Source organism: Spermophilus citellus (assembly GCF_964194105.1).
Source record: "Spermophilus citellus genome assembly, chromosome: 5".
Classification (NCBI taxonomy): Eukaryota; Metazoa; Chordata; class Mammalia; order Rodentia; family Sciuridae; genus Spermophilus; species Spermophilus citellus.
In genome coordinates this window covers 19,312,450-19,330,150 of record NC_138186.1, presented here as the reverse complement: position 1 = coordinate 19,330,150, position 17,701 = coordinate 19,312,450, and the positions used below count along the sequence as shown (strand labels likewise).

Below are 17,701 nucleotides of genomic sequence, written 5' to 3'. Positions count from 1 at the left end.
CCAAGTATTTTATTTTTTTTTTGAGGATATTGTGAATGGAGTGTTTTTCCTCATTTCCATTTCAGAGGATTTGTCTCTGATATACAGGAATGCCTTTGATTTATGCATGTTGATTTTATATCCTGCCACTTTGCTAAATTCATTTATTAGCTCTAGTAGTTTCTTTGTAGACCCTTTTGGGTCTTCTAGGTATAGAATCATGTCATCTGCAAATAGTGATAATTTAAGTTCTTCTTTTCCTATTTTTATGCCTTTTAATTTCTTTCGTCTAATTGCTCTGGCCAGTGTTTCGAGAACTATGTTGAACAGAAGTGGTGAGAGAGGGCATCCCTGTCTTGTTCCAGATTTTAGAGGGAATGTCTTCAATTTTTCTCCATTCAGAATGATGCTAGCCTGAGGCTTAGCATAGATGGTTTTTACAATGTTGAGGTATGTTCCTGTTACCCCTCGTTTTTCTAGAGTTTTGAACATAAAGGGATGCTGTACTTTGTCGAATGCTTTTTCCCCATCTATCGAGATGATCATATGTTTCTTAATTTTAAGTCTATTGATGTGGTGAATAACATTTATTGATTTCCGTATATTGAACCAGCCTTGCATCCCAGGGATGAATCCTACTTGATCATGATGCACAATTTTTTGATATGTTTTTGAATCCGATTTGCCAGAATTTTATTGAGGATTTTTGTATCTAGGTTCATTAGAGATATTGGTCTGTAGTTTTCTTTCTTTGAAGTGTCTTTGTCTGCTTTAGGAATCAAGGTGATGTTGGCCTCGTAGGATGAATTTGGACGTTCTCCCTCTTTTTCTATTTCCTGAAATAGCTTGAAAAGTATTGGTATTAGTTCCTCTTTAAAGGTTTTGTAAAACTCTGCTGTATACCCATCCGGTCCTGGGCTTTTCTTAGTTGGTAGTCTTTTGATGGTTTCTTCTATTTCTTCAATTGATATTGGTCTGTTTAGGTTGTCTATATCCTCCTGACTCAATCTGGGCAGATCATATGACTTAAGAAATTTATCGATGCCTTCACTATCTTCTATTTTATTGGAATATAAGGATTCAGAATAATTTCTGATTGTCTTCTGTATTTCTGAAGTGTCTGTTGTGATGTTGCCTTTTTCATCCCGTATGCTAGTAATTTGTTCTCTCTCTCTTCTTCTCTTTGTTAGCATGGCTAAGGGTCTGTCGATTTTATTTATTTTTTCAAAGAACCAACTTTTAGTTTTGTCAATTTTTTCAATTGTTTCTTTTGTTTTGATTTCATTAATTTCAGCTCTGATTTTAATTATTTCTTGCCTTCTACTTCTTTTGCTGTTGTTTTGCTCTTCTTTTTCTAGAATTTTGAGATGAAGTATGAGATCATTTATTTGTTGGTTTTTTCTTTTTTTAAGGAATGAACTCCAAGCAATGAATTTTCCTCTTAGAACTGCTTTCAATGTGTCCCATAGATTCCAAATATGTTGTGTCTGTGTTTTCATTTATCTCTAAGAATTTTTTAATTTCCTCCTTGATGTCTTCTATAACCCATTGATCATTCAGTAACCTATTGTTCATTCTCCAAGTGATGCATGATTTTTCCTTCCTTCTTTTATCGTTCATTTTCAGTTTCATTCCATTATGATCAGATAAGATGCATGTTATTATCGCTACTCCTTTATATTGTCTAAGATTTGCCCTGTGAAATAATATATGATCTATTTTTGAGAATGATCCATGTGCTGCTGAGAAAAAAGTGTAACTGCTTGATGTTGGGTGGTATATTCTATATATGTCAATTAAGTCTAGGTTATTAATTGTGTTATTGAGTTTTATAGTTTCCTTATTCAACTTTTGTTTGGAAGATCTGTCCAGTGGTGAGAGAGGTGTGTTGAAGTCTCCCATGATTATTGTATGGTGGTCTATTAGACTCTTGAACTTGAGAAGAGTTTGCTTGATGAACATAGCTGCACTGTTGTTTGGGGTATACATATTTATGATTGTTATGTCTTGTTGGTGTATGGTTCCCTTGAGCAGTATGTAGTGTCTCTCTTTATCCCTTTTGATTAACTTTGGCTTGAAATCTATTTTATTTGATATGAGTATGGACACTCCTGCTTGTTTCCGAAGTCCATATGAGTGATATGATTTTTCCCAACCTTTCACCTTCAGTCTATGTATATCTTTTCCTATCAAATGCATCTCCTGTAGGCAGCATATTGTTGGGTATTGTTTTGTGATCCATTCTACTGGCCTGTGTCTCTTAATTGGTGAGTTTAAGCCATTGACATTTAGGGTTATTATTGAGATATGGTTTGTTCTTCCAGCCATATTTGTTTATTTATGTTACTAAACATGGTTTGTTTTCCTCTTTGATTATTTTCCCCCCTTTACTGTCCTACCTCCCACTGTTGGTTTTCATTGTTGTTTTCCATCTCCTCTTCTTGAAATATTTTGCCAAGGCTGTTTTGAAGAGATGGTTTTCTAGCTGCGAATTCTTTTAACTTTTGTTTATCGTGGAAGGTTTTAATTTCATCTTCCATCCTGAAGCTTAATTTCGCTGGATACACGATTCTTGGTTGGAACCCATTTTCTTTCAGAGTTCGAAATATGTTATTCCAGGATCTTCTAGCTTTCAGAGTCTGTGTTGAAAGATTAGCTGTTATCCTGATTGGTTTACCCCTAAATGTAATCTGCTTCCTTTCTCTTGTAGCTTTTAAAATTCTCTCCTTATTCTGTATGCTGGGCATCTTCATTATAATGTGTCTAAGTGTGGATCTCTTATGATTTTGCACATTTGGCGTCCTGTAGGCTTCTAGGATTTGGGATTCTGTTTCATTCTTCAAGTCTGGGAAGTTTTCTCGTATTATTTCATTGAATAGATTGTTTATTCCTTTGGTATGGACCTCCATGCCTTCCTGTATCCCAATGACTCTTAAGTTTGGTCTCTTTATGTTATCCCATATTTCTTGAATGTTCTGATCATGGTTCCTTAACAGTCTTGCTGAGCTGTCTACGTTCTTTTCAAGTTGAAATAGTTTGTCTTCATTGTCTGATGTTCTATCTTCTAAGTGTTGTACTCTGCTGATAGTATTCTCAATTGAGTTTTTAAGTTGGTTTATTGCTTCCTGCATTTCTAGGATTTCTGTTTGTTTGTTTTTTATTACCTCTATCTCCCTGTATAGTTGATCTTTTGCTTCTTGGATTTGTTTATGTAATTCATTGTCAAAGTGATCTTTCATTGACTGATTTTGCTGTCTAATGTCTTCCTTGAGACTCCAGATCATCTGAAGCATGTATCTCCTGAATTTTTTATCTGACATTCCATCTCCTGCAGCTATTACCTCTTCTAAAGTTGAGTTGACCTGCATTGCTTGTGGTCCTTTCTTTCCTTGTTGTTTCATACTGCTCACGTTTCTTTCTGCTTGGCATTTGCACGTTTTTTGATTGGGTTTTTTGCCTTTTTTGGCATTAAATTTTTTGAGTTCTCTACATATTCTGGATATGAATCTCCTGTTGGAAGAATAGCTGGAAAACGTTTTCTCCCATTCTCTAGGCCCCTCCTCAAACTCTTTAATCATGTCCTTTGTTGTGTAGAAGCGTTTTTCATTTGAAGACATCCACTTATTGATTATTGGTTTTATTTCGTAATATTTAGGTGTCTTATTAAGGAAGTTATTGCTTGTGCCAGTATGTTGAAAACATGTTGACCCATATTTTTTTTTTTTATAGTCGTGGTGTTTTTGGTTAATTCCTAGGTCTTTGATCCATTTTCAGACCCCACCACCACACCATATTAGATCATGTGTCTTCTGCATGGTCTAATATGTTGTTCATACTTTGAATTGAATTTTTAACTTAATTTATTGATTGTTATCTTCCAAATATCTGTTTGGTTCTTTTTATGAATTTCTCTGTCTTTATTGAGGCGATTGATCTTTTACTTCCTGTACTTTCTTAGTTTGTTTCTTATAGCTTCTTTTAGCTCCTTGATGATTTTAACTATTAACTTTTTGAATTCTTTTCCATTTTGTCCACTTTGATTTCTGAGGATTCAGTGACTTTTAGATGCATTTCATTTCCTTGCTTTCTCATGTTTCCTCTGTTTCTGTGTTGATATTTGCCAGTGTGCTGCATTGTATCTTCCTCCCCCTATTGACTAGAAGACTTTTGAGTAAACTGCTTTCACTTGTCTATGTGTTCCAATATCTGTCAGAGGGTCTGGGTTCTCCATGTTTTGATCAGTCACTTAACTACCTTTTAAGGGGAGCTGATTATCACTTGTAAACACTTAAGAGCAAACCATCTACTAATAAGTTCTAACACCTGTTAAAACTTTTTCTACAACTCTGGTGCATCCAATGTGGAATAAGGGGATAATATACTGAAGCAGGGTAATAGATTGTTATTTAAAAAGTGAATTTTTATTGTATTCTACATGGAGCATGCAAATCAAAGAGAAAGAAGAGGTGTGTGAAAACAAAGAAAATACAGAGATAAGGAAGAGAGTCAAGATGAAAAAATTGTGGGTTTTTGAAAAAAAGAGTGTGTGAGGTAAAAGAGAATAGAAGGAAGAAAAGATATAATGTGTAAATCTGATTAATACAGTATCCTAAAGAAGATATCAATGAACTCCCCATTAAAAATAAAAAAACCCAAAAATTATGCTAGCTAGTCTAAGTAAAAAAGCAAAGTAGAACATAAAGAGCTAAGCAGCACACAGAATAATAGGAAAAATGAATAAATCTCAAGGAAAGCATAAATTAAAAAAATATAGAAACCTAAACAAACCAGCAAAAGAAAAACCAAATTAAAAAACAGAATGCACTTACACATACCTGCAAGAAATAAAAATCACATAAAGTCATGTATACACACTTGATAAACAATCCCAGAAAAAACCAAAAATAATTCAGGGTCATAGGAGGGCAGGGTTAAAGGCAAAAGGAATAAGATGGGAGAGTGTGAAAGTATAAAATAATGTTGAAGAGAGAAAGAAGCAAACACAATGGATAGGTCCAATCACTACAAAATTTTAGTACATTAAAAAAAAATTCAGGCATAACACACCTGTTATTAGCATTCAGCACAGGAGAAGGAATGTTTTGGGTACCTGGGTTGAGCCTGTTTCAGCACTAAAAGCAGAAGGGGATGGTGATGTGACTCAGTGACTGCGCCCCTATGTTCCATTCTCAGCTCCACAGCAACCAAAATGAAACAAAACACAATTCTTATGAAGCAACTACAGAGGAAAATATATTAAAAAAAAGTGGGTGGAGTTGGGAATGAAGGTATAAAGGAGAGATAATATTAAGAATAGAAGGGGAGAAAAAATGGAAAAGACTACAATCAAAATACAGAATGGTAGCATGGATAGTTCAGGTTGAGACATTATAATATATTTGATAAAAACAATGCAGAAAAGTACACTGGAGAATACAATTTCCAGTCAAGTGGGGGAGATCCATCAAATGAATACATAAAATTTTATCAGTGGAATAACAAAGGCTGACATTAAAGTGTGAAAATTTTATTCTTTCTGATGTTTTGAGATGGAAGGAGCTATTAGAATTCTTATTTTGGATTATGTCTAAAATTGGGAGGCAGAGTTGACAGTTTAGGCTCCACAGTGTAACCTTATAGTGCCTCTGAATTTGGTAGGAAATTTCACAGGACCAGTCCATTGTATGTTTATTATGAGACATTTCTAGATCAAACTTTTGCTTCAAAGGTGTCTCCACACTCAAGTTCTTGCACTTCTCCAAGATGGCTTCTATCTGTCTGCCTCTGGTATATGCTTATGGGGCTGCAGAATTTTTATGTTGTTGTGGCCAGCTGAAAGCTCTTAGTATGGTTTGATGGAAGCTCCTGAGTGTCTTTTCCTTGTTACATGTTCTTTCCCAGGCTGGAAGAGCAACTTGGTGTTCCCAGTGAAATAGCTTGTCCCAGGGCTAACAGTAAATAACTTCTCATTTTCTACTTGTGGGTGTTCTCCTGCATGTGAGAGACCCACCTGGTTGACTCTCAATTGTGGATGATGCCCGGCACTTCTGAAAATAGGGCTTGGGAAAACCTAGTAAATCCATCAGGTTCTGAGAATGTGCTTAGTAGCTCCAAGTGCAAACAGCCTGCTGATATGACCCTGTTAGCCCCAGGTCACAATTCCTTACCACTGGGCCTTGCCTTGCTGTCCTGCTCTGGGCATTAGAGTGGGTCTGAAAGACTCCAGTGCTTAATCTCCAGCCATGGTGGCTGGTGCCTTGCTATGGGACCAACTGTTATATAATGAACTCTGCTTCTGTGGTAGATGTCCCAGGGCAGGCCGGCCATGAAAATCCCAAATTCTGAATAGCTCTGACGACAATGACTTAATAACAGTTTTCCGAGAGTGAAAGCTGACTTGGGCTATGCATGTGTGCTCTTTCCAGAATCTGTGAGGAGTTTCTATGATGGTTTGTTCGGCTCTCAGGAGGGCTGCCCATGCACACGTCTACCTGGTGAGGAAGATCAGTCCTGTCAGCAGAAGCCATCGGCATCAAGTGTGGGGCTCCAGGCCGGCTGCATCAGAGTTTGTTGCTCAAGGAGCTCCAGACAGTGTCATAGAGTTGCTGGGCAAGTCCTACCCTCAGGATGACCATACCAACCTCACCCAGAAGGTCCTGTCCAGAGTTGGCAGGAACCTGCACAACCAGCAGCACCACCCTCTGTGGCTGATCAAGGAGAGAGTGAAGGAGCACTTCTATAAGCAGTATGTGGGCCGCTCTGGGACACCACTATTCTCGGTCTATGATGACCTTTGTCCGGTGGTCACCACCTGGCAGAACTTTGATAGCCTGCTCATCCCAGCTCACCACCCCAGCAGGAAGAAGGGGGACAATTACTACCTGAATCGAACTCACATGCTGAGAGCACACACTTCTGCACACCAGTGGGACTTGGTGCATGCAGGACTGGATGCCTTCCTGGTGGTGGGTGATGTCTACCGGCGTGACCAGATTGACTCCCAGCACTACCCAGTTTTCCACCAGTTGGAGGGTGTTCGGCTCTTCTCCCAGCATGAGGTGAGTCTTGAGATGTTTCTCATTTCTGAAGGACATCATTTACATTTTGTGCTAATGTCAACAAAGGTTATCTCAGTAAAGTTGGTAGAATCATTCTTGATTTTTATTTTGCTATAGTGAAGCATCCATTTTTTTATACCTTTATTTCATTTATTGATTTTTATGTGATACTGAGGATTGAGCTCAGTGATTCACATGTGCTAGGCAAGCGCTCTACTACTGAGCTACAACCCTAGCCTGAAGCATCCATTTTTCATGATGTCTTTTGTACATGGTTTCTCACCCTCCATTGTACATGGCAGATTTGTTATTAATATAACTTCAGAAATCAGATATTGTTTTCTCTTGTCTGACCTTATCCTTTCTCTCAATACTCACCTGCTTTTCTCCAAGTTATGGCTTGTGAATGGATAGTCTGTGGCTCAAATTCACTCTTAATCCAGATTGACTAAAGATACAACCCTGAAACCTGTGGTCAGGTTATTTCAGTTCTCAGTTAGTAGAAGTTAATTATGTCTTCATGCTGTTAGAGATAATGAACTTCGTATATACCTTAGGGGATTGGAGATGTATTGGCTTCAACTCTAAACTGTGTTCTCATTCCTAAGCTCTTTCTTTACTCTCATTGAAATGATGATTTGGAATGTCTTAATTGCTGTTGTTTTTGAAGTGTGTGTTTGAGTGCATAAAACTTTTTTAGTCAAGAAGTCAAATACTCTGGCCATTCTCAGAAACACTCAACTCCTTGCTTCTGTTATATTGTTAGTGCAATATATTAGATGCATTTTTGCAAATTATAAAAAATTCTTAAATAGCTTGAGTCCATTTCCTAAAGAATTCTATCATTTATCCTTAATTCGTATGTCTCCATTTTCATTGTGAGAAAGAAGTAGAATTAAAGTAGGCTCAGGAAGTATTTCATTTACTCTTGTAGCAATCTCCTTCCAAATATTGCTCATGGGAACAGGAGGAATTATTATGGTCACAAAACTCCCTTCTGCAAACACAAGCTAAATTGGTTGTTAATATGAAAATAAATAGTATAGGAACCTTAGGCTAATAAATAACCATTGTTGTATTGTATTAAATAAGTCATTAGCTGGGAAGGACTGGATGAGACTGTCTCCTCATTCTCTTTTCTTTCTGCTTGATTCCGCAGGTGAATCTATGATATCCTGTGAATCTATGATAATTCAACAATGGGTTAGCCTTCCCAAAAGGCCAGCAGAGCCGTCTCTGGGGAGCTTAGAGTGGTCTTACTTCTTGGAATAATTGACTGTTTTCTAAATTTGGAATAATAACTATTAAAAAGAATGTGGATGTATTAGGAAACTAAAAGAAATGAACAAAGACAGGTCAGAGTCTGGGAAATATGACCAAGTGATAGAATGTCACTTACAATTAATCTGCAAGAGGGGCTGTGATGCCGGTAATGTGATGTACAGGTCACAGCATTGGACCGGTGTGCAGTCCAGCTTACCTCATTAGAGAAATAAAACAGGAACGTGCACACTGATGTTTATAAGCCTGCCTGCTGTGGGAGAGGCAATGAAGGCTATGAAGTCTATGAGATGCACACTAGTATTTTAATGGAGGGAAAATCCAGGCTACCACAGAAGATGGAAAATAGGAGGGTGGTGGTGAAATAGCCCTTTCCTTGGTTCATGTTTGTTTGGGTTCAGTCCAATTTAGCAGGGAACATGCATGGCTAATCTAGTCAGATAAAGTTACTGCGTGTTCTGATTTATAGTTTAAAAATTACTGCACATAGGAGCATGTGAGTCTGATTTCCTTATAATTTGATAAGGTGCTTTCAGTTCATTGTTTCATTTACTGCTCTTAATAAAAATTGTGTGAGGTAGATTATTTCCACTTCAATATAAGGAATCTGAGGTCTCAAAAGGTTTAATGACTTGCAAAAGGATGTGCAGCCAGTCAGCAGCAGAGCGAAACCTGGAACATGAATCTTCTGAATTCATTGCCTAATTTACTGTATTTTCTTGATTTCCACAGAACTGCTTTGTAAGGGGCACCTGCTTAAGAACCAAGGGGAGCTTTTCTTTCATTAGTGGGAGTGGGGAGGAGAGAGACATAGTGGTTTCAGAATTTCTGCTCTCAAAGTATTGGTTCTAAGTCTGATCTAATCTTAACCCTCAAGAAATTCTTTTTTTCTTTTCATTTTCCTGTGGATAGGGATTTTATATATGTACATACATATACAGATACATATATAGAATTTTATATACATACATGCATACATATATAGATGCACACACACATATACATACATACACATGTACATACATACTGGGGATTGAACTTGCCAGTGTGCTGCGATTGAACTGCATCCCCAGCCCTTGTACTTTTTATTCTGAGGCAGAGTCTCATTAAGTTTCCCAGGCTGGCCTCGGACTTGCAGTCCTCCTCCCTCAGCCTCCTACAAATGTCTGCCACCATACCTGTCTATTTCTTGTTATAAAGCTTTCCTGTTATTAAATAATCTTTGTAATCATTTAAATATAATATGTAATTCAGCAAGAAGAAAATTGTAGAATTACAGGGCCAAAGAAACAGTGATGCGCATAGAAAGGAAATGAACTATGACAAAACATTGTTTTATCTGAACATGGGGGAAAAACCCTTTTGTGTTTTGAAAAAAAGATAAAATGAAAACTACAAATGACTCTAACAAATTGGAAGGGGCAATGAATAAGTAAAATCTGCTAAAGTTTTCACATTTAGGGAAAGGATACTGAGTTAACTCCATGCCTTCCATACTGATACAGTGAAAAAATAATAGTTTAGAAAGCTTTGTCAGTTTAAAAGAAGTCAGCATAAAGGAAATAAAAGGAAGATGGTAAGTAGGAATGAAAAATATAGGCATAAATTCAAATATATCAGTATTTACAAATTAAAATGGTTTAAACTTAGCAATTAAAGAAACTCATTACTAGATTAAATATTTAGAGAAATCTGAAACAAAGGACACCTAATATTGAAAATAAAGGATGGAAAAGTGATATATGCAGCAAATGCTTACCAAAAGAAGATGGGTACAGCAGTACTGTTCTTAGGTAATGTAGAATGTATAGAAATGATGATAAATAGGGTATAATATATCAAGCAACAACCTTAATAAATTATGAACTTTTATGTATGCAGTATTTTAACCTTAATACATAAAGTGAGACTGAAGAATTAAAAGTTGAATTTGCCAAGTTCTTGATTATGGTAGAAGATTTTACTTTTGTTAAAAAAAAAAAAAGCAAAACAACAACAACAAAAAAACCCACCACCACTGTGGATTAAGCAGAAAACATGAGTAATGATAAAGAATATCTGAAAACCATGATTAAAAAGCTCGATTCATTTTATTTTTAAAATATGAAACTGTATTTATATGTGAGTGCATATGAATCCTGTTATTTTTATAAATTTTTTGTGTCTACATATGGATGTTTATTTATATTCTGTACCCAGGAGTCAAATCTATATAGTTTTTTGGAATATTTAAAATAAATTGTCCATTATTCGTTGATAGGTGAAGTCTAAACAAATGTGAAAGAATCTATAACATGGATCTATGCTTGCTTGACTATATTGTAGTTTGTAGTTAGAAAGCAATTTTAAAGAATGATGAAAATTTTCATCGCCTCATAAATTTAAGAAATTCACAACTCTAGATTCATGAGTAGAGAAATATTATATTAAATTGTGTATTACTTACCACTCACCAACAGTGAAAATACTCATTTCATATTGCTCGTATGTTGGGAGAGATTGTCACTTTATGATGGAGAATATTGCTAGACTCTACTTAAACCATACAGTCATAGCATTAAAAAGGCAAAACTAATGAGATGTTGATAATAGGGTATTTTTGGCATATTTAGTTTTAAATGTGTTTATTTAAAAACATTGGAACCTCTGAAAATCAATGAATTCAATGTTTACTTTAAGATGCTACAAGGAATTTTTTTTTTAATCCTAGGATACAGGTTGGTATGCCTATTAATAATATCCCTAGTGTTTCCAAGTGATACATCAGCTGAAACAGTGAAACAAAAAAGTGCAGATAACATCTACAACACAACTAGGTGACAAGATCTTCACAAAAGGATGGGAAGTTAAAACTTACAGCTAGAAGTTCTGTACTGTTAGTAATTGACGTCATAGAGGGACACAGTGGTACCTGAGAGAAGGACATCTTCCTAAGGGATATTTTCAAATAATAAGCATTGGGCACCAAATTTACTAGTGACATTTTGGCAAAATGTGTTAATTTTATGTTCATTAATGAGTACTAATATCTCAAAAATGGGGTCAGTCTCACTTCTGTGTCTCTGATGGAACAATATGATACCAACAGTAAAGACTTGCCTGAAAAGTTGGAGTTGATGAAGTTATAGATTCAACTCCCACATTTATAGAACATATAGAGGACAGATAAACAGCTGAAATCACATAGAGATGTAAAAATCTAAATCTAGACTATGGGGAATTTATATCAGTGTTGCTCAAGATGAGATATGCAGAATATAATAGGAATGAAAAGTAAATAGTTGTATATCTTACTCTAATTAGGATCCTAGTCTTGGGGGTGTATAAATATATCAAAATACATTCTACTGTCATGTTTAACTAAAAAGAACAAAAATCTTTAAAAAATCTATAAAAAAATTTTAAAAAGAAAGTAAATAGTAGAAATGTTTAAGCACTTCAGAGTGTTTATAAATGTGCAAGTTGTCCTCCTCCAGCATGTCCGTGCACTTTTTGTGTTAGCATGTAGATGGTTTCAGATGTTCTTAAATGCTCTTTGTGAGTTGCATGAGTGTAGTTTGTGTACCTGTTGTGTGTAGTGGGCCCCCATCTCAGTTCATGACCAATTGGAAATATAAAAATGTCCCTTTGTCAGTTCGAGAAGCTTTGTTCTGCATTAGTGACCCAATATCTTTAAGTAAATTCACAAAAACAAGAAGAAATGGCACCTAGAAATTAAAAGAAAGATCAGGTAATCACAATGTGTAGATCTTATTAACATAAAACATTTTTAATGAAAAAGAAAACATTTGAGGCCATTAGGAATTCAAACACTAACTGAATGTTTTAAAATAACTATGCTTTTTTGGTTTTCGTACTGGGGATTAAACTCAGGAGCACTGGACCACTGAGCCCCATCTCCAGCCCTTCTTTGTATTTTTTTTAGAGACAAGGTCTCGCTGAGTTGCTTAGACCCTCGATTCTACTGAAGCTGGTTTTTAACTTGAAACCCTTCTGCCTCAGCCTCTGGAGACGCTGGGATTACAGGCATGTGCCATTGTACCTGGCTAAGGAGTTTTTTTCTTTTTCTTTCTTTTTTTTTTTTTCCCACTTTTTTCAGCTGTGATGATAATATTACATTTCTATAAAGTTCTATCTTTTAGGGAAGTGTATTGAAATATCTGCGGGCAAAGTGCTGCAGTGTCTTTTTTTTCACAATATTGTGGGATGGGGGATTTGGCATTTGAGGATGGAGGAAATGTTGTGAATTGTAAATCAGCTGGGAGTTTTATACATAAGGATTCATTATACTTTTTATGTTTGCATGTGTTTGAAATTTTCCTAATATAAGTTTAGGAACAAAACAAGATTGAAGAAGGAAAGCACTTGGGCCTGTCTGTCAAAAAACCTGACTTGAGCATGTACCACCCCTGCTTTCATAGGGCAGACAAATATCAGGAATTTCTAAAAACGTAGGGCATATAAAGAGAAGAGCACAAATTGCACACAACAGAAAACTAAAAACAATTAAATCTAGAAGTAGTAGCATCTTCTCCATCAGTTTCAGATATTTTTACACTAGTTTTTACCAAAATTGTGAAAGACTTGTATAGTCTGTATCATAAAATAGAAATGGACATCTATTTAAATTCATTTTATGAGATTAGATGCATTAATGTCCAAAGCAGTTTAAGAAGGTGTTAGAGGGTTGATCTTATCAACTATCAGTCATTCTCTTTTTTAATGAACATGTAAAGAATTAGATGAAATATCTGCAAATTGTACCCTACTCATTATTATGCATATATTACATTCTACCATATTAATGATACAAGAGAAAAAGCATTTTATTATTTCAGTAGATATTGAAAAAGGAATTTTTTGACATTTAATTATCCTATGACATTAAAAAAGCATTGCACGACATTAATGCCTCAGAATAAAAACTTTTGCCAACTAGGAATAGAATGGAACTTGTTGAACTTTCTAAATGATATCTGTCAAACACTGACAGCAAACATCCTAATTAATAGTGAATCATTATAAACATTTCTATCAAAATTAACTACCAGTTAGAATCACCTGCTGTCATTGCTCCTTTTCGTCATTGTGTGGGAAGTTTTAGTTTGTGTGGTAAAACAGAGAAATTCAATTTATAAGCATTGAAAAACATCAGTGAAGACTGCATTATTTGCATAAGTTTTGATGGTTTACTCAGAAAATTAATAGAATATCCAGATCAATCATCATAATTAAATGATAGCTCAGAGTTATTAGATGTAAGAATATGGAAAAAATTAGTGTTTCTTTTCTGTTGGTAATAACCAATTAGAAAATAGAATAGAATAAAGATTTCATTTATAGTTGTTACTAAAATTTTGAAGTGCCCAGTGTGAATTATATAATATGCTGAAGGTACGTATGGATAAAATTATCAAATATTACTGGAGATGTAACTTAATGGTGGAGTGCTTACTCTACCATTAATGAGGCACTTGGTTTGATTCTTAGTACTACAAAATAAATAAATTAAAAATCAATAAATGTTATTAAAATACAGAGAAGAAAGAGGTACATACCAGGCTTTTAGTTTAATGGGTAGGAAATAATATAATAAAGATTGTAATTTCGTAAAGTTAATCTGTTCATTTTATGTAAGTCTGATCAAACTGCCCAATGCGTAAGTTAGAAAAATTGAAGGATCAATTTTAAAACTCAAAGGCAGAGCATAAGTATAAGGAGATATGCCTTATTCAGGTATTAGGATTTATAGTTTTGTAGTTATTAAGATACTTTAGCAGTGGCAAAAGGTTAATCAAATAGAGAACATTGAAACACTTCTTAGAGTTGGGAACTTATTATAAAATAGAAGTGATGTTAAGTAGGTGGGGGATGATGCGTTCTGTATCATTTGTTCTCAAACAATCATCTAGGGAAAATTCATTGTCTATCTCATACCAAATGCAAAATTTATTTTTGAATAAATTAATCCATTTCTTGAAAGGAAGACCCTAAAATTCTGGGAGATAACATAGGAGATTTTCATTATCACCTTGATAGAATATAATATCTGAAATGTGAGAATGTATAAGTACAAAAATCCTTGAGGGGAAAAGTGTTAAAGTTGACTACGTTAATGTAAACTTGCCTAATGACAGGCTCCATAAATGAAGTTGAGACAGGCTGAAGTAAATACATAAATAAAAATATGGACAAGCTACATGTTGAATGAAAATTTGCTTTTTGTATAATTGACAGAAGACCTGTGTTGAATATTCAAAAAGTCCTGGTCTTTAAAATAGAATCCAGTAGCTAAATGTCTGAAAATACTAAGGATGAGTGAATATATGGAACCATGGAATGCCCTGGGATGTACAAAAACCCCCACCTCAGATGGCCAAGAAATATGTGGAAAAAATGTTCAGCATCTCTAGCAGTCAGGGAAATGCAAATCAAACTTACACTAAGGTTTCATCTCACTTCATTTAGAATGGCAATTATCAAGAGCATGAAGAATAATAAATACTTGTGAGGATATGGGGAGAAAGGTACGCTCATACATTGTTGGTGGGATTGCAAAATTCTTCAAAAAATTAGGAATGGAGCCACCATGTGATTCTACTTCGCACTCCTAGATATTTATGTAGAAGAACTAAAATTGGCCTATTACAGGGATAACAGCCACTCCAGTGTTTATGGCAGCACAATTCACAATAGCCTAATCAACCCAGATGCCTGTCAGTAGGTAAATGGATCAAGAAAATGTGTTATATATACACATTGAAATGTTTATTGTTTCATTCTATGGCAGAAGACCATAAAAAAGAATGAAATAATGGCATCTGCTGGTAAATGGAAGTGGAGAAAATTATGCCAAGTGAAACAAGCCAGACCAGAAAAATCAGGGTTGAATGATTTCTCTCATATGTGGAAGCTAAAGTAAAATAAAGGAAAGAAGGTGGTTTTGGAGGGGATCAGGTATCATGAAGATGCAGGGAAGATTGGTGGGCTAGAAGAAAGATAGGAAGGATGGGAAATGTGAAGAAATATGGAATGAATTTAACAAAACCATGTTATACTTATATATCATGGTTTTCACCTTTATTTGTAGAAGAAATGAAGTTTGGTAGAGTGGGGGAAGGAGGAGGGGAGGAAAAGCGAGGGAGGGAAGGGGATTGAAGTCAAATTCCTTGCATGTATGAGTTTTCCAGAATGAACTCAAATACTATGTATATGTTGTGATTAAAAAAATAAGCACATAAGGTGGTTATTTTTTTAATATGCTAATTAGCTTGATTTAATCATTTAATCATTATATATGTGTATATATAATTAAAACATCACATTGAAATATAGATACATTATGTGTCAATTAAAATGAAATATATACATTATGTGTCATTTAAAATGAAATCTTTTTCAAAAGTAAATAAAAAGAAGAAAACCACACCTGAAATCCTGTTCTCATTTTTAGACTTTGGAGACATTCTTGAGTGTGTCTCATCTATCAGGAAATAAATGAGAATGTTTCTTATCACTGTTAATGTTAGTCTCAAACTGGAACAACTTCATATGGTGGTATGTAGTGTTACATATCTGTGGAAGTAAATCACAACTACATGGTTCAACATGAGTGAATATAAAAAGCAGCATTGAGCAATGAAAGAAAGCTACAGATTCTTGACATTGTATAATTACATTTATAAAGAGATGAAAATGTGGGCCAAAATGGCTAATGTAGTAGGAGTGCATGCATGTGTGGAACAGTTGTAATGGAAAGCAAGGGAACAGTGAGTAACAAATTTAGTTGTTACCCTGTGAAGAGTGACCTGGTGTGATCTGGTATGTGCATGAAAGGACTTTCTAGTTTTCAGTACTGTTCCTGCTGGAAATGGATGTGGGTGTTAACCACCCATGTAGGTGTTTTTATTTTTGTTTAAACATCACGTCCGTTTTAATTTTGTTTTGTTTAATGAGGGAAAACTGGTCAAACATTGTAAGTGACCCGTTGATAGAAGAAGGTAATACATGATTGGCAGGTAAACAAGGATCAGCTGATCAGTAAACAAGGCAGTGCAAATTAAAACAACCAAATGTTATTTCAAACCTATCAGAGTAGCAAATTTAATAATCTGGAAAACTGAAATGTCTAGAGGACCCCCAAATTTTATACACTTCTGTTGGGAATATCCATTATTACCACGACTTTGCAGTGTAATTTGGCAGTTTCTAATGAAAACAAAATTGTGTACTCTGGGATGTTGTATTTAAAACTTGAAAAGAGAAAAAAAAAAAAAGAAACTAATGTCCATTGATAGGAGCAAGGGTAAGTAAAATGAACTCTGTATATTGAATATTTTATAATAGTTAACAAACGTAAACTCGAGGTACAAATGTCAACAAGGATTACGTTTTAATGTTGTATTCAGGGAGCTAAATTATCTTTCTAAATCAATATTAAAAATGTGCTCAACAACAAAGTAAACCTAGCCCGTGTTCTTATGAACTTCATTGTGCTTTCTGTCCCCCTGTTTATGTGCACAGGTACCCAGTTTTTCAATTAGAGAAATATGTAAGTAAGTATGAAAAAAATGCATGGGACTACCAAACAACGAAGTCACAATAATGTTTACCCTTGAGGTGTAAGGAGGGTGAGTGGTGTCATATTCTTTGCAAATTATACAAAATGTTATGATTGTTTGGTGTATAGAAGAATTTTGAGACTTGAAACCCACTGTTCTACAGCTTCAGCACTAAATGTTTAGAAAACATTTATTGAGACATTTATTTTTCAAAGAATGGCAGCTAACATGTATTTGGCAGACCCAGCAGAGGGAGCCCACACAAATCCTGTGTCTATTTAATGTGATTAAAATTTGTAATTAAAAAGTGCACACCTGGACCAGTGCTCAGAGAAGCTGTTTTCCTGTTGCGCCTAGAGGTCCTGTTTCAGCAGTTGCGCTCACCCGAGGTCCCTGTGGGTGAAGTGAGGAGTTGTGTCACAATCAGATGTTCTGCAGTTTCTTGTCAGTCCTGACTTCAGAGTCCTTGTTTCCCTTGTTTGTCCTAGGTCTCCTTTGGTTACATCCTGTGGGTCACCTCTCTCTGGACTCTCTGTGTCCTGTACATTCATGCACCAGCACTTTGTCTTGAAGCTGATTCATGATCAGCCTTCCTTCCTGTTTCTGTCTTCATTATTATTTAAAAAATTCATTTTCTAAATGCCTCTTTTTTAAATTTTTATTGTAAGAATGTGTGTGTCTGTTTAGTTTCTTCCTTCCTGGGTAGTGGTTTTCAAACTTGGGTGGATTACCTAGTCCTGGTCCATGATCACCTTTTTTCTTTTTTTTTTTTTTTAGTTTCTAGGAAAACTGAAAATACAAAAGCAATGTAGCAAGTTTTAT

The 17,701-nt window shown here is 35.2% G+C and overlaps 1 protein-coding gene across 14 annotated transcripts in view; it reads left to right on the top strand.

Moving 5' to 3' along the window:
* FARS2 (phenylalanyl-tRNA synthetase 2, mitochondrial) overlaps positions 1-17,701 on the top strand; it is a 531,440-nt gene that overhangs the window by 115,297 nt on the left and 398,442 nt on the right. For 12 of the 14 annotated variants that reach the window (XM_081295218.1, XM_081295212.1, XM_081295211.1 and 9 more), the window contains one exon: positions 6,405-7,037. The exons of the other annotated variants lie outside the window; for them this stretch is intronic. In XM_081295218.1, coding sequence (XP_081151344.1) covers positions 6,423-7,037 — 615 coding nt within the window. In that variant the 5' untranslated portion in view covers positions 6,405-6,422. The remainder of the gene's footprint in view (positions 1-6,404; positions 7,038-17,701) is intronic. 14 annotated transcript variants of the gene reach the window in all.